At 58.6% G+C, this 13,088-nt stretch overlaps 1 protein-coding gene across 2 annotated transcripts; it reads left to right on the forward strand.

Annotated features, from left to right (window-relative positions):
* The first annotated feature begins 1,579 nt into the window (after nucleotides 1-1,579).
* Nucleotides 1,580-12,669, forward strand: WDR81 (WD repeat domain 81). 2 transcript variants are annotated; one of them, XM_031506445.2, is made up of 10 exons: nucleotides 1,580-5,160; nucleotides 5,379-5,486; nucleotides 5,586-5,776; nucleotides 7,537-7,727; nucleotides 7,948-8,113; nucleotides 8,258-8,423; nucleotides 8,715-9,413; nucleotides 9,569-9,714; nucleotides 9,891-10,070; nucleotides 10,945-12,669. In XM_031506445.2, the coding sequence occupies exons 1-10, from the start codon at nucleotides 1,617-1,619 to the stop codon at nucleotides 11,269-11,271; spliced, it is 5,718 nt and encodes a 1,905-aa protein (XP_031362305.2). In that variant the 5' UTR covers nucleotides 1,580-1,616; the 3' UTR covers nucleotides 11,272-12,669. The 2 variants fall into 2 exon arrangements, with proteins under 2 accessions (XP_031362305.2, XP_021406598.3); XM_021550923.3 differs by having other exon boundaries at nucleotides 1,961-5,160; nucleotides 7,624-7,727.
* The last annotated feature ends 419 nt before the right edge of the window (nucleotides 12,670-13,088 follow it).

Genomic DNA, 13,088 nt, shown 5'->3' on the forward strand with positions numbered 1-13,088 from the left:
GCCGGCACTCCCGGCGCTGCCGCTCCCGCCCCGCGGGGCGCGGTTCTGAGGCGCGCTGCCCCTTTAAGGCCGTTTCCTGCCCTTCGTCCCAGTAACAGCTGATTGCAGCGGGCCAGGGCCGGGCGGCCAATCGGCGGCCGCCACGTCCCACCCACGTGACTCCCACGCGCCGCCGCGCCATGCGGCGCTGCCCGGCGGGAGACCCGGCACTCTTAAAGGGGCCGCGCGCGGTCCGGCCGCCCGTGGATGTCGTGACCGTGTGCCCCGTGGGTCCCGTCTCACCGGAGGTCCGGCAGTACCCGGGCGGAGGCGGGAGGACCCGGTTCGGCTCACGGGCAGCGGGACCGGGCAGCTCCCGTAGCGTGCGGTGCCTCGCGGGGCAGAAGGCGGGGCTGGAACGGCCCCGCCGCCCCGGGCACTCACCTGCCGCCGGCGGGTGAGGACCCCTTTAAGACCGGCTGCCTGGTCAGGGCGGCTCGGCCGTGCTCCAGCTGACAGCCCGGGGCGGCTCTGACGTCGCTGTGACGTCGCTGTGACGTCACGCCGCGCCGGTGCCCGCGCCCCGGCCGCTGGAGGGAGCGCGGCCCGGCCCCGGCGGGGAGCGCGGCCCGGCCCGGCCCCCCCGCGCACATGGCGGCGCGGCGGCCGCATGTGACCGCCGTCACCTGACCGGCATGGCCGGGGCCGCCCTCGCCGCCGCCCGCCGCGGCTGAGCCGCCGCCGCCAGGTAACGCGGGGCCGCCGGGGCGGTGAGGGACCGCACGGGGGGATGAGGGCTCCCCGGGGCGGCCCGCGGGGCTCGGCACGGCTCTGCGGTCCCCACGCCGGGAGCGAGGGCCCGAGGGGCCGGGGCCGCCTGAGCGGCCGTGGCCGTGGCTCGGTGCTGGGTCCGTGCTCCGCGCTGTGAGCATCCTTGGGTCGCTCCCCTGGCCCCTCTCCGGGCCCTGCAGAGGTCCCTTTGTGTTCCCAACACGGGCTCGGTTCTGGGTCCCTGCTCCACGCTGTGAGCATCCTTGGGTCGCTCCCCTGGCTCCTCTCTGGTCCCTTTGTGTCCCCAATAGGGGCGTTATGCTGGAGGTGTATCCCCTCCAACTGCGGAGGTGCTGTTGTGTCCCCACCGTCATCTCTGCGGCTGCAGATGTCCCCCTCCATATCCCATCATGGTCCTTTCCAGTCCTGGGGGCTGTGAATGCTCCATCGTGTCCCTCCAGCGCAGGCCTGAGCAGGTGCCATCACATTCCACGCCCTGGCTGTGGATGTTCCATTATGTGTCCCCCCCAGCAGCCCTGGGCCTGCGGAGGCCCTATAATGTCCCTTCCCCCAGCACTTGGACATGCCTGTCCCCATCGTGTCCCCTGCCAGGGGCTGTGGGAGCCCCACTGTGTCACCCTGCCTGGCTGCAGAGGTCCCACCTTGTCCCTCACAACCAGGGCTGGTCCCATCTCATCCCCCACACACACGCACAGCAACCAAGCTCCTAAAGTCACCTTCTTTTTTTTTTCACCCAAATGCTGATGGGGAAGTGAGACTCACCGCTCACTGGGGCGGGCAGGGTGGTTCCACGCTCTGCTCACTCACAGGCTGTCTGGACCACCTTTCTCCCAGCAGAACCCAGCATGGAAGGCTTCCTGCAGAGCGTGGAGAAGGACCTGAACATCGACCGCCGGCAGCTGGCCCCCGAGAGGACCCACGTCACCGCCTTCGTGCCGGCCAAATGGCTGCAGAGCCTCAAGGAGCGCCGCGTGCTGCCGGCGGCCTGCCCGCGGCCCGAGGGGCTGAGCGAGGTGGAGGTCAGGACGTTCCTGCAGCACTCGGTGCAGAAACTCCCGGCGGGCTGGACGCGGGTGGAGATCCACGGGCTGCGGAAGGCGCGGCTGGCGTACCCGCTGCGGGCACAGCCCCCTGAGCAGCGCCGCGGCGGCACCGGGGACACCCTGCACGGCTTCATGCAGAGCGTGGCCACCCACAACTACCGCAACCTGTGGGGCCGGGCGCACGGGCTGTACGCGCGGCCCTACCGGCGCCCGGACGCGCCGCCCACGGTGCCGGCGCTGGACGCGCTGAGGGCTGCCCTGCACAGAGCCTACGGCTGCCCCGTCCTCCAGGTGGGCAGGAACGTGGCTGGCACGTCCCCAGCCAAGGAGAGCGTGGCCAAAGGGGTGCCCTCGTGCCCCAACGTGCTGCAGGCTGAGGCGCTGCTGGAGTCGGCCGACATGCTGTACGTCGTTTACCCCTACGTGCAGTACTGCCTGCACGACGTTGTGACCTTCAGCCCGGCCAAGCTCACCAACAGCCACGCCAAGATCCTCTTCCTCCTCTTCCACGTGCTGCAGGCCATGAGGGCTTGTCACCAGGCGGGTCTGGCTTGTGGAGATTTCTCCCTTCGGGACGTGGCTGTGGATGAGAAGCTGTGCAGCCGGCTGCGTGTGAACTTCAGAGGGTACGAGGGACCAGGGGAGGAGGAGGAGAATCTGAAGGGTGGTCTGGACCGAGAGAGCGAGCAAAGCTGTGTGCAAAGGCAGGAGGTGACATGCGGTGCCTGCCAGAAGGACCTCCGAGACCTGGTGTTGCAGTGGGTGCATGGGCAGGTCAGCAACTTTGACTACCTTATGCGTCTGAACAGCTTGGCTGGGAGGAGAATGGGAGACCCCAATTACCACCCGGTTCTTCCGTGGGTGGTGGACTTCACTACCAAAAATGGCAAGTTCAGGGACCTGAGGAAATCCAAGTTCCGTCTCAACAAGGGGGACAAACAGCTGGACTTCACCTACGAGATGACCAAGCAGGCGTTTGTTGCGGGGGGCTCGAGCGGGGAGCAGCTCCACGTGCCCCATCACATCTCGGACGTGCTCTCGGACATCACCTACTACGTGTACACGGCCCGCAGGACACCCAAGGCAGTGCTGTGCTGCCACGTGAGGTCCCAGTGGGAGCCCAACGAGTACCCAGCCAGCATGGAGCGCATGCAGAGCTGGACACCTGATGAGTGCATCCCAGAGTTTTACACAGACCCCTCCATCTTCCGCTCCATCCACCCGGACATGCCCGACCTGGATGTGCCGTCGTGGTGCAGCTCCTACGAGGAGTTCATCGAAGTTCACCGCATGCTGCTGGAGAGCCGGGAGGTCTCCCAGGACCTGCACCACTGGATTGACCTCACGTTTGGCTACAAGCTGCTGGGGAAGGATGCAGTCAAGGAGAAGAACGTCTGTCTCCACTTGGTTGACAACCACACGCACCTGACGACCTACGGGGTGGTGCAGCTCTTTGACCAGCCCCATCCCAGGCGCATGGTGGGACCTGCCTACACTCCTGCTGAAGCTCCAGCCATTGCCCGGCCTCTGCTCCAGAACATCCGGGAGACCGTGGTTTTGGAGGACATCCAAGGCCAGGTGACGGATGCGGTCAACGGGCTGGTCCTGGAGGCTACTCCCAGTGAAACCACCTGGTCTGGGGAGAAACCCATCGCTGGTGAGGATGATTTGGAGCAAGGCACAGAAGCCCTGGATTCCATTTCTGCGCCTGGGAGAGCCCCTGACCAGCCCTGTGCTACTGTGCCTCCAGCACAGCCCTCCACCCTCCCTGCTTATGTCACCGACAGCAAATCCTCAGGGGTCCGACCTCTTCGTCGGAGCAAGGCAGGGGCTGTGGATCAGCTCGACGTGAAGATCACGCTTCCTGAAGGCTTCAACCCGCTCCAGGCCCTGGAGGAACTGGAGAAATTGGACAATTTCTTGGTTAAAGGCTTAAGCAGTGAGATGCAGCTGATGGAGCAGCTGTGGGAAGAGCCACCCTTGAGTCTCTCAGACCTCTTCCAGAGGGACATGCAAGCTCTGGGCATCCTGGTAGCTGAGATTGTATTTGCACCGAGGCTTCGTCCTTCGAAGCCCGATGCGTCGCTGTCGGAGCGGTTCCTGATGGTGAGGAACCTCTGCCGTTACCATCCCAAGGAGATCCCGGCCCCGCTGCAGCACGTGCTGCACGTCCTGCTGCAGCTGAGCGTGCCCGTGGAGAAGCTGCTGAAGAGCAGGCTGGGCAAGGGCGCAGTGCAGCTGTTTGAATACGAACCCATCTCCCAGGGCCTCCCCCCACCCTGTCCCACGCAGCTCCTCAGCCCCTTCAGCTCCATTGTCCCCTTCCCCACGTACTTCCCAGCTCTGCACAAGTTCATTTTCACCTATCAGGCAAAGAAAATCGAGGATGAAGGGCAAGGCAGGGAGCTTGTTTTCCAGCTGTGGCAGCAGCTGGAGGGGATCCTTTCTGAAATCACTCCCGAGGGCCTGGAGATACTTCTGCCTTTCATATTATCTCTGATGTCTGAGGAAAACACCGCTGTCTACGCAGCGTGGTACCTCTTTGAACCCATAGCTAAATCCCTGGGGCCCAAGAATGCCAACAAATACCTGCTGAAACCGCTGATCGGAGCCTACGAGATGCCCTGCTCCCGCCATGGCCGGTTCTACCTGTACACAGACTGCTTTGTGGCCCAGCTGATCGTGCGCCTGGGGCTGCAGCCCTTCCTCCTGAACCTGCTGCCCCACATCCTGCAGATCCTCGTGGGCATCGAGAGCTCGCGCGAGGAGAGCAAATCCTTCCTGGGCACCGCTGAGGATGATGAGAGCGGAGGGGAGAGCCCGGTCTCGTGTGTGTTTGGGGAGGAGATCAAGATGGACGTGGAGCACAGCTCTGCTGCGCTTGACCTGCTGGACTACACCTCTGGGGTCAGCTTCCACGACCAGGCCTACCTGCCTGAGGGTGAGGACTTCCAGAGTGGCCTCTACGTTGGGGAATCCCTGCAACCCCAGGAGCAGGAGTCGCTCAGCCTCGGCCGGCTGAGTGACAAGAGCAGCGCCAGCGAGGTGTCCCTGGGCGAGGACAGACCTGCAGATGGGGACTCCCAGAAGGACAAGAGCAGCTTGAAGTCGATGGACAGCAGCCAGGACCTGAAGCAGAGCGAGGAGGAGGAGGAGGAGGAGGAAGAGGAGCACGAGGAAGATGAGCACGAGGACGCGGTGGTCGACGCGGAGCTGACGGTGGTCGTGGATGCTGCTGGGGCCTCTGTGGATGTCACCCTGGCTGATGACAGCAGCGAGCCAGAGGATGGGGAGGGAGAGGAGCTGCCAGATCACTCTGATGACAAAGAGCAGACCATACTGCTGGGTAAGACCCTGGCTGTTGGGCAGAGCCTCGGGGGAAGCAGGTCCAAGTTTGGGGGTGTTTGTGGTCCCACTTGGGGACAGTGATGAAGCCAGGGTAAGAAGCCAGGACTGCATGTGGCTCTGAGAGTCAGGGTTGGGGCAGCAGGGACTGCTGGGCTGTCAGATTAGCTGATCTGTGCCGTGCTGGGCGCTGTCCTTGGGACTGCTGTTGTTTTGCAGACACAGCCTGTAAGATGGTGAGGTGGCTCTCAGCCAAGCTGGGCCCGACCGTCACGTCCCGCTTCATCGCCAGGAACCTGCTCCGGCTGCTCACGTCCTGCTACGTTGGTAATGCCTCTCCCCTGGGTCCAGGGTGGGCTCTGCCCCCAATCTGTCTGCTTGGGTGTGGCTGCTGCTGCAGCTCATGAAGCGTTGTTCTCTGGGCAGGCCCGACCAGGCAGCAGTTTGTACCCAGCAGCGATGAGAACAGTCCTCTGAGCACAGGAAATATCTACCAGAAGCGACCTGTGCTGGGAGATCAGGTGTCCAAGCCAGTGCTGGCCTGCCTTGTGCACGTGGCATATTTGTATGGAGAGCCTGTCCTCACCTACCAGTACCTGCCCTACATCAGCTACCTGGTCAGTATTGCCTTTTTCTCCTCTCTCTTGGGGCAAGAGTTGTGTCCAAGCACAAAGGGATGATGTAAAAAAAATAATCCAGCCTCACCAGGAGCCTCTTACATAAAAACTGAGCTTGGCTGGGCTCTGTCTGGGCCAGTGTGGGCTGAGAAGGGCAGGAGAGGCACTTTCACCTCCTGCCACGAGCTCCAGACTGCTCCCAGCAAAACACACGGCTGTGTTCATACCCCTCTTTCCCTGTCAGACCTTGTGAAAGCAGAGAAAAAGCATTTATTCTGCTTTTCTGTGGCCAAACAGAGCTGGCACAAGGGTGGGGTTGTGACAACAGGCAGGAGGAGCAGCTTGTGCTGCTGTGAGATTGCTGGAGTGAGTGTTCACAGAGGTCTGTGTGGATAGATAGGGCTGAACTGGGGGGAGACCAAGGGGTTTTCAACTGAATAAAAAGCACTGGCAAGGCTCACCAACTTCTCAGCTTGAAGTTCATAGCAAAAAGGAAATGTATAATGCAGCTGGTTGAAAATCTTATTTTTTCATTAAAAAGAAAAAGAGTTTGAATGTTTTAAACAGGCTTATTTTTCATATTGCTCCCCCTTTAGTGGTTGTAAACACTTTGGTTATGGAGTCTCGTTTAAATGGAAAACTTCAGTAGCTTTCTGATAATTTAAACATAGAGGAAAAGAGGCCACAGCTGTTCATTTAAGGAAAACAAAAAGGCATTGTCAGTTTTTCCAGTGTTGAAGGGGAGATTTTTCAGGGGAAAAAATCCCATTTTTCAGCAAAAATCATTCTCCACCCAGTTGCAATCATAGCTCCAGCTGTTCTGCTATGCTTTCCTAAGCTCATTGCTTGGGGGCACAGAGGGGATTAATACCCCTGTGAAACAGCATTTGGCAACCTGATACTGGAGCAGTGGAACCGGCGGGTCACAAATAGGATAAAGTCAATCCTTCTTGCAGGATTTGGCAGGGTGGCTATATTGTGAGAGGAAGAGCCTCTGTGATGAGCTGGAAGATGGCAGGTGTACAAGAAATATAGCAGGAACTGGGAATTGTCTGTGGGTTTTGTTACTGGCTCTCTTTTCTTGGGTGTTTGATTTGTCTAGGAGTTAGGAAATAGGACAATGTAGAAAGAAATATTTTAGTGTTGCTGCTGATGTTATTAACTCTTTGGCACTGCCATAACAGCAGCAGTACATTGTCAGCAGAAAAAGGATGTGCAGTTCTGCCCCATGAAATTATTAGAAGCTTGATTTCTAGAAGTCAGCAGTGGGTTTGCCCATAATTTGTGCTTGGATATTTCATGCAAGGATTGTTCCTCTGCAGACTATGGGATGAAGACCCTGATTTTTGCTTTTAAATTGTGCATATGTAAGAGTTTCCCCTCTTTCTGTGCTGGTAAATGATGTTCTGGGGTGTCCAGGGTGGTTTAGGCCAGTGTGGCATTGTTGGTCTTGCCACTGAGCTTCCTGCTTGTGGGGATGTTGTGCTCTGCAGAGGAAATCTGTGAGCTTAGGGGTGTCATTGCCCATTTTCTGCAAGCTCATCTCTTGTGCTGGTAGGTGCCTGTCAGTTTTTGTGCTCGTCCCTTGAGTGCCAGCCACGTTTTGCTGTTGCGATCCAGCGCTCAGGTTCCTCTTCCAGAAGCTGTGACCAGCAGTGCTGTGCTGGGTTTGAGGCTGAGCACAGGTGACCCCGGGGTCACCTTTGCTGTGTCCTGCTGGAGAGGAGGTGGCCCTGGCTCTGAAGGAGTCCCTCTCACAGGTTGCACCCGGCGCTGGCTCCGGCGGCGTCCGGCTGAACAGCCGGAAGGAGGCCGGGCTCCTGGCTGCCGTGACGCTGACACAGAAGATCGTGGTGTGTCTCTCTGACACCACACTGATGGACATCCTCCCCAAAATCAGTCAGGAGGTGCTGCTCCCAGTGCTGGGCTTCCTCACTTCGCCAGCTGTCGGGTAAGCGCTGCAGGATCGGCGCAAAATCCGGGATTTGGGAATGGTTTTGTGGGGGCATTAATGCTGCCAGGGCTGGGGGGTGTTTCTGCTCTGATGTGCATCTCCTTGCACTGGTAGAGTGCTGAAAGCATCCTGATAACACACCAAAGGCAGGAAGCATGAGCAGAGGATGGAAAAAGGGATCTGTGGAGGGCAGGCTGGTCATGGATGTCCTCTGCAGTTTCCCCAGCGGAGCCCAGGCCCGTGTTGTCCTGTGTGTGAAGACAATCAGCCTCATTGCCTTGATCTGCCTGCGGATTGGGCAGGAGATGGTGCAGCAACACCTGAGTGACACAGTGAGGAACTTCTTTGGGGCATTCTCGCTGCTGCAGGAGCTGCAGAACCAGGTCAGTGGTGTGGGAGAGGTCTCCTTCTGCACTTCCCCAGATGTGGGAATGTGCTGGGCATACACCTATACTATACACAATACTGTGTTTGTGTGTAAGAGCATCTCATCTTGGGGTTTATCTGACCTTGCTTTTCTTGTCCAGGGGTTGACAGCAGAGTCGCTGAGCAGCTGTGAGATGCCAGTGATGGAGGTGCCCCTTTCAGATGGGAAGCTGCTGGCCCTGGATCCATCTGTGCTGGTGGAGTTACAGAAGGTGTTCAACCCCGAGATGGCCTACATCACCTACATCCCCTTCTCCTGTTTGCTGGGTATGCCTTGGCCACCAGCTCCAGGGGTCTGTGAGGGAGCTCTGTGATGTGGGCATGCTGTGCTGGGTCTGAACTCCAGGGCAATCACTGCTCACAGGGCTGCTGGGGGAAACCCACAGCTTCTAAAGCATGGCTTGGGCTGATTCTTGGGTTGGGAGCCCACTGGACTTCAGGCTGGGAGCAGATGTCGCCGACTTGGGGGATGCTGTGCCCACATCCCTGTGTATGGAGGGGGATGATGACGATGGGGACATTGCTTCCCTTGCAGCCGCATTGTCTGTGTCTCCTCAGGTGACGTTATCCGCACGGTTGTGCCCAACCACTCTCTGGTTGAGAAGCTGGCCAGCCTCCACCTGGAGAACGTGAATCCCCAGAACCTGCAGGCCGTCGGCCTGGAACAAACACCGAGTGTGGTGGGCTCAGACCAAGACCCTCGAGGAGCTGAACCCTTCTCCAACCCTCAGGAGGACACTCACTCTGGCACTTTTGGCAGTGTCCTGGTGGGGAACCGCATCCAGGTGCCCGTGGACACGCAGCGGGAGGGTCTTGGCTTGCTCCGCCTCAGCGCTGGCACCGATGGATTCGCTCCCAGCTCGTGCAGCGAGGAGAGCGCCCTGAAGCGCGACCTGCCCCGCAGCACCCACATGCTGTGTGGGAACTGGCTGGCCTACTGGCAGTACGAGATCGGGGTGAGCCAGCACGACCCCCGCTTCCACTTCCACCAGATCAAGCTGCAGAGTTTCTCAGGGCATTCCGGGGCCATCAAGTGCGTGGCGCCGCTGGGCAGCGAGGATTTCTTCCTGAGTGGCAGCAAGGACAAGACGGTGCGGCTTTGGCCGCTGTACAATTACGGGGATGGCACCAGCGAGGTGCCACCGCGCTTCACCTACGCCGAGCACAAGAAGTCTGTGTTCTACGTGAGCCAGCTGGAGGCACCGCAGCACGTGGTGAGCTGTGATGGCACCGTGCACATCTGGGACCAGTTCACAGGTAAGAAGGGAAAGGGTGAGGAACTGGAATGAACTGGTCCAGCCCTTACAGGCAGGGGTTGCGCTGAGTTTGGATGGCTCCTGTTAAAAACCAGCACGGAAGCAGAGATTTGCTGTGTGACTTGTCCTGCCATAATATCTGTCATCCTTTCACAGGCAAACTTCTGCGGACTTTTGATGAGTTAGACAGCAAAGTCCCCATCACAGCTGTGACCACCATGCCACCTCCCTATCACAGCATCTCTGTGGCCAGTGCAGACTCTGTGCTGAGGTTCATCGACCACAGGAAGCCGGGACTACAGGTAGGGATGCGGTGCTGTGACTCGCCTTCCTCCAGCCCTGTGCTTAATGATGGGATCACAGCTGGCCCAAAGCCCAGATCCCAAAGCCGGCTGTGATGGCTCCACAGAAACCAGCTTGTCCCTTAAATGCCAGCTCCCCTGAGCTTCACCCCCCAGCTGGAGTGTCTCTGTTGCAGCACGAGTTCCGCCTGGCCAGTGGCGTGAGCGCGGGGCTCATCCGCTGCCTGGCCGTGAGTCCGAGCGGCCGCAGCGTCGTGGCCGGCTTCTCCTCCGGCTTCATCGTGCTGCTGGACACCAGGACGGGGCTCATCATGCGGGGCTGGCCTGCCCACGAGGGAGACATCCTGCAGATCAAGGTGAGAGGCTCAGCTGGGATCAGGCTGGGGCCTCATTGATGCTCTGAGGCTGTGTGGAGCAATCTTCCTTCAGGGTTTGTATGCTGCATCCCTTGCAGTGTCCCCAAGAGGCTGCTCAAGCTCTCCTGCCCCATGGTTAGTGCTGCTGCCAGCTGTTCTTGGTCCAACTCCTGCTGCCAGAGTTCAGCCCTGTTGGGTTTCAATGCTTGCCAGGCAGGTCTGCAGCAGGGGCAGGGAGGAGTCATGGCTTCTGTGAAGGAGCAAATGTGTTGCTTTCTCCACGGGGCTCTGGGCTTCCCTGCGTGAGGGTTGCTCTAATGAGTAACTCTTGTCCATATTTACCCACCCCAGGGAGCAGTGTTGGGTCTCCAGTGTCCTCGACCCAAATGTGGGTTAAACAAAGTTCAGCAGTGTGGGTTGTTTACCCTCTCACTAGCTCTGCTAATAAGCAGCTCCAGGCTTCTCCTACCCTCAGCAGTATTTTCAACTGTGAGAGAGCCTCCCAGTTCCTTCCTCTGAGAAGGAAAATAGTTTGGCAGGTGATTTAGTGGAGAGGGAGACTGCATGGTAATCCCTGTACCCACTGCAGTAGTAACAGATGATGAATGAGTTGTGTTGGGTGTCAGGGTATTTTTGAGATGAGGCCCAGCCCATCTCTTGGAAGAGATTGCCAGCTACCAGAGCATCCTTTACCTTGCAGTGTCTACCCAAGGCTTTGCTCAGTACCATCAACTGCTTGGAAATAGCTCAGACTGTCCTGAGGGATTGCACTGTGACCATTGGATCACTGGCAGCCACCTGCTGCTCTCATGTGCAGCACCAGATTGTGAGTTTTTACAGAAGTGTCTGTTCACTGGCCTTTCCTCTCCTGCAGGCTGCAGAGGGCAACGTGCTGATCAGCTCCTCCTCAGATCATTCCCTGACTGTCTGGAAGGAGCTGGAGCAGAAACCTTTGCACCACTACAAATCTGCCTCTGAGCCCATCCACGCGTTCGACCTCTACGGTAACGAAGTGGTCACCGGCACCGTGGCCAACAAGATCGGGGTCTACTCCATGCTGGAGTCCTCAGCCCTGCCCACCAGCACGACCAAACTGAGCTCAGAGAACTTTCGGGGTACATTGACCAGCCTGGCAGTGCTGCCCACAAAGTGCCACCTCCTGCTGGGCTCGGACAACGGCATCATCCGGCTCCTGGCGTAGTGACCCCCGGCCTGGCAGCCTGTGGCTGTCCTGCAGTGCTGTGCTGGAGCTGGAAGCCAGCAGCGTGGCTTTTGGAGGAGGCAGAGGCAGATGTTTCTGAGCAGAGGATGCAGGGGGAGCTGTACTTGTTATGTCTCTAAGCTCTTTCTGTATCTTGAAAAAGCAAAAAAAAAAAAAAAGAAAAAGCCATAACTGAGAAACCTCCGCTGCTGCTGGGAGAGATATTGGGCGTTGTAGGTCACTGTCACCCCTGCAGAGAGGCCTGGAGCTTTCCTTACCATGTGTGCCTGATCCCCAGGGGACTGTGAGCTGCCCTTCACAGTAATAGGGACCACAGGTACCCTCCCCTCTTCAGTTAAGGGGTAAGAGGTGCCCCTTGACAAAACACAACAGTTTAGCTACTGCCACCTGCACTTCCCCTTCCCTTCCTCTCCTGAACCACTGAACAGCCCCACTGGGAGGGCAGAAGCTGGGCCTGGGAACTGCTGCCTTTGGAGCTGCATCTCCTCCTCCCGTGGCTGGTGCTCAGAGCCCAGAGGAGGTGCTCTGTGAACTTCAGGTTCTGCCAGCTGACTTCGAGCCTGCATGGGAGGAGGAGAGGCTCACCAGAGCCCTTCTGCTGCCGTGCTGGCTGCAGGGCAAGGACTGGAATGGAAGCCAGCAAAGGCACAAACCCCATCTGCCCTGCCAGTTCTGTGAGAGTGGGCTGCTGCAGAGGGGCAGACTGGGCTGGGAATGTGACTCTCTAAGGATGCCAGAACTAGATGCTTCCATTGGGATTTTGGCTTCTGGAGCAGTGGGGTAGGGCTGTTGGTTCCTACCCCAGCATCCCATGATCATATAAGGGGTGAGGAATGCCACGTGTGCTGTGCACCGGCAATTGATCCTCAATAAATCCTTCTAATCCTCTCCTTCATGCTGGTCAGGCTCCTGGGGAAGACAGGACAGCAAAAAGGTGCTCAGCGTTGTGCCCTCCTGCCCTTGTAGGGCGAGAGGCAGGAGGCAAGAATCCAGCATGGTCTCTCCTCGATTTTTCCTTTGGGACAGCACTGTCTGTTCCCACCCCAAAGGCACAGAGGGTGCTCTTTGCCCCACCAGTAGAAGCAGTTTCCTCCCTTCTATGTCAGCCCTTTTCCCACTCATCCTTCAGCCTAGCCAGAGCCAGTATCAGGGGAGTGGGAAGCTCTTACCTTGGGGCAGAGGAGGAGCCTGCTGTGGGTTGTCCTGGAAGAGGAAAGGGCTTCCATCCAGCTGCCACCTGCAGGGAGCTGGGGAGGTGAGTGTTTGGCCAGTGCTGTCCTTCCCTACCCAAGGGGAGCTCTCAGTCCCGTGTTGCCTATTAAACATTTGCAATAGATGTAAATATTTACTTCTAATATACTCTTTGAAAGAACTGCAGAGCTCTGTGTGTGTGTGTGTAAGCTCTGTGCTGGAGGGGCTGGGTGTGCTGGCTGCAGCTCTCCTGGTGCTCAGCCAAAGTGACACCTTCTCCTTCAGGCTCCTCTTGTGTTCTGGGGGAGCCCTGCATGTAGAACAGGATTCTGCTGCACAGGATTTGCTTTCCAAGGGGAAGTAGCTCCCAAATGTGGTTGGAGAGCTCAGATCTGTCTGGGGTGAGCTTGGGAACTGAGAGTTCCTGTGAGGAATGGATGAGTGGAAGATGCTGTTGGGGCTCAGTGACTCCTCTCCCACTGAGGACACGGGCAGAGGCAGGAAGGATCCACCATCACTTCTGCATACAGCACAAATCCACCCAGGGCAGCTCTGCTGGAGTTCTGCCCGTCCCCAAGGCTTTTCCTGCGTGCCCCAGCAGTGTG

Source organism: Lonchura striata, chromosome 20 (genome assembly GCF_046129695.1).
Source record: "Lonchura striata isolate bLonStr1 chromosome 20, bLonStr1.mat, whole genome shotgun sequence".
NCBI classification, from domain to species: domain Eukaryota; kingdom Metazoa; phylum Chordata; class Aves; order Passeriformes; family Estrildidae; genus Lonchura; species Lonchura striata.

What these genes read in the sequence shown, in the direction of transcription:
- WDR81 (XM_031506445.2), top strand. Translation starts at nt 1,617, where the DNA reads ATGGAAGGCTTCCTGCAGAGCGTGGAGAAGGACCTGAACATCGACCGC. An exon ending in TGCAGGAGCTGCAGAACCAG is followed by an intron (nt 8,114 to 8,257) that starts GTCAGTGGTGTG and finishes TTTCTTGTCCAG; the next exon opens with GGGTTGACAGCAGAGTCGCT. An exon ending in GAGACATCCTGCAGATCAAG is followed by an intron (nt 10,071 to 10,944) that starts GTGAGAGGCTCA and finishes CCTCTCCTGCAG; the next exon opens with GCTGCAGAGGGCAACGTGCT.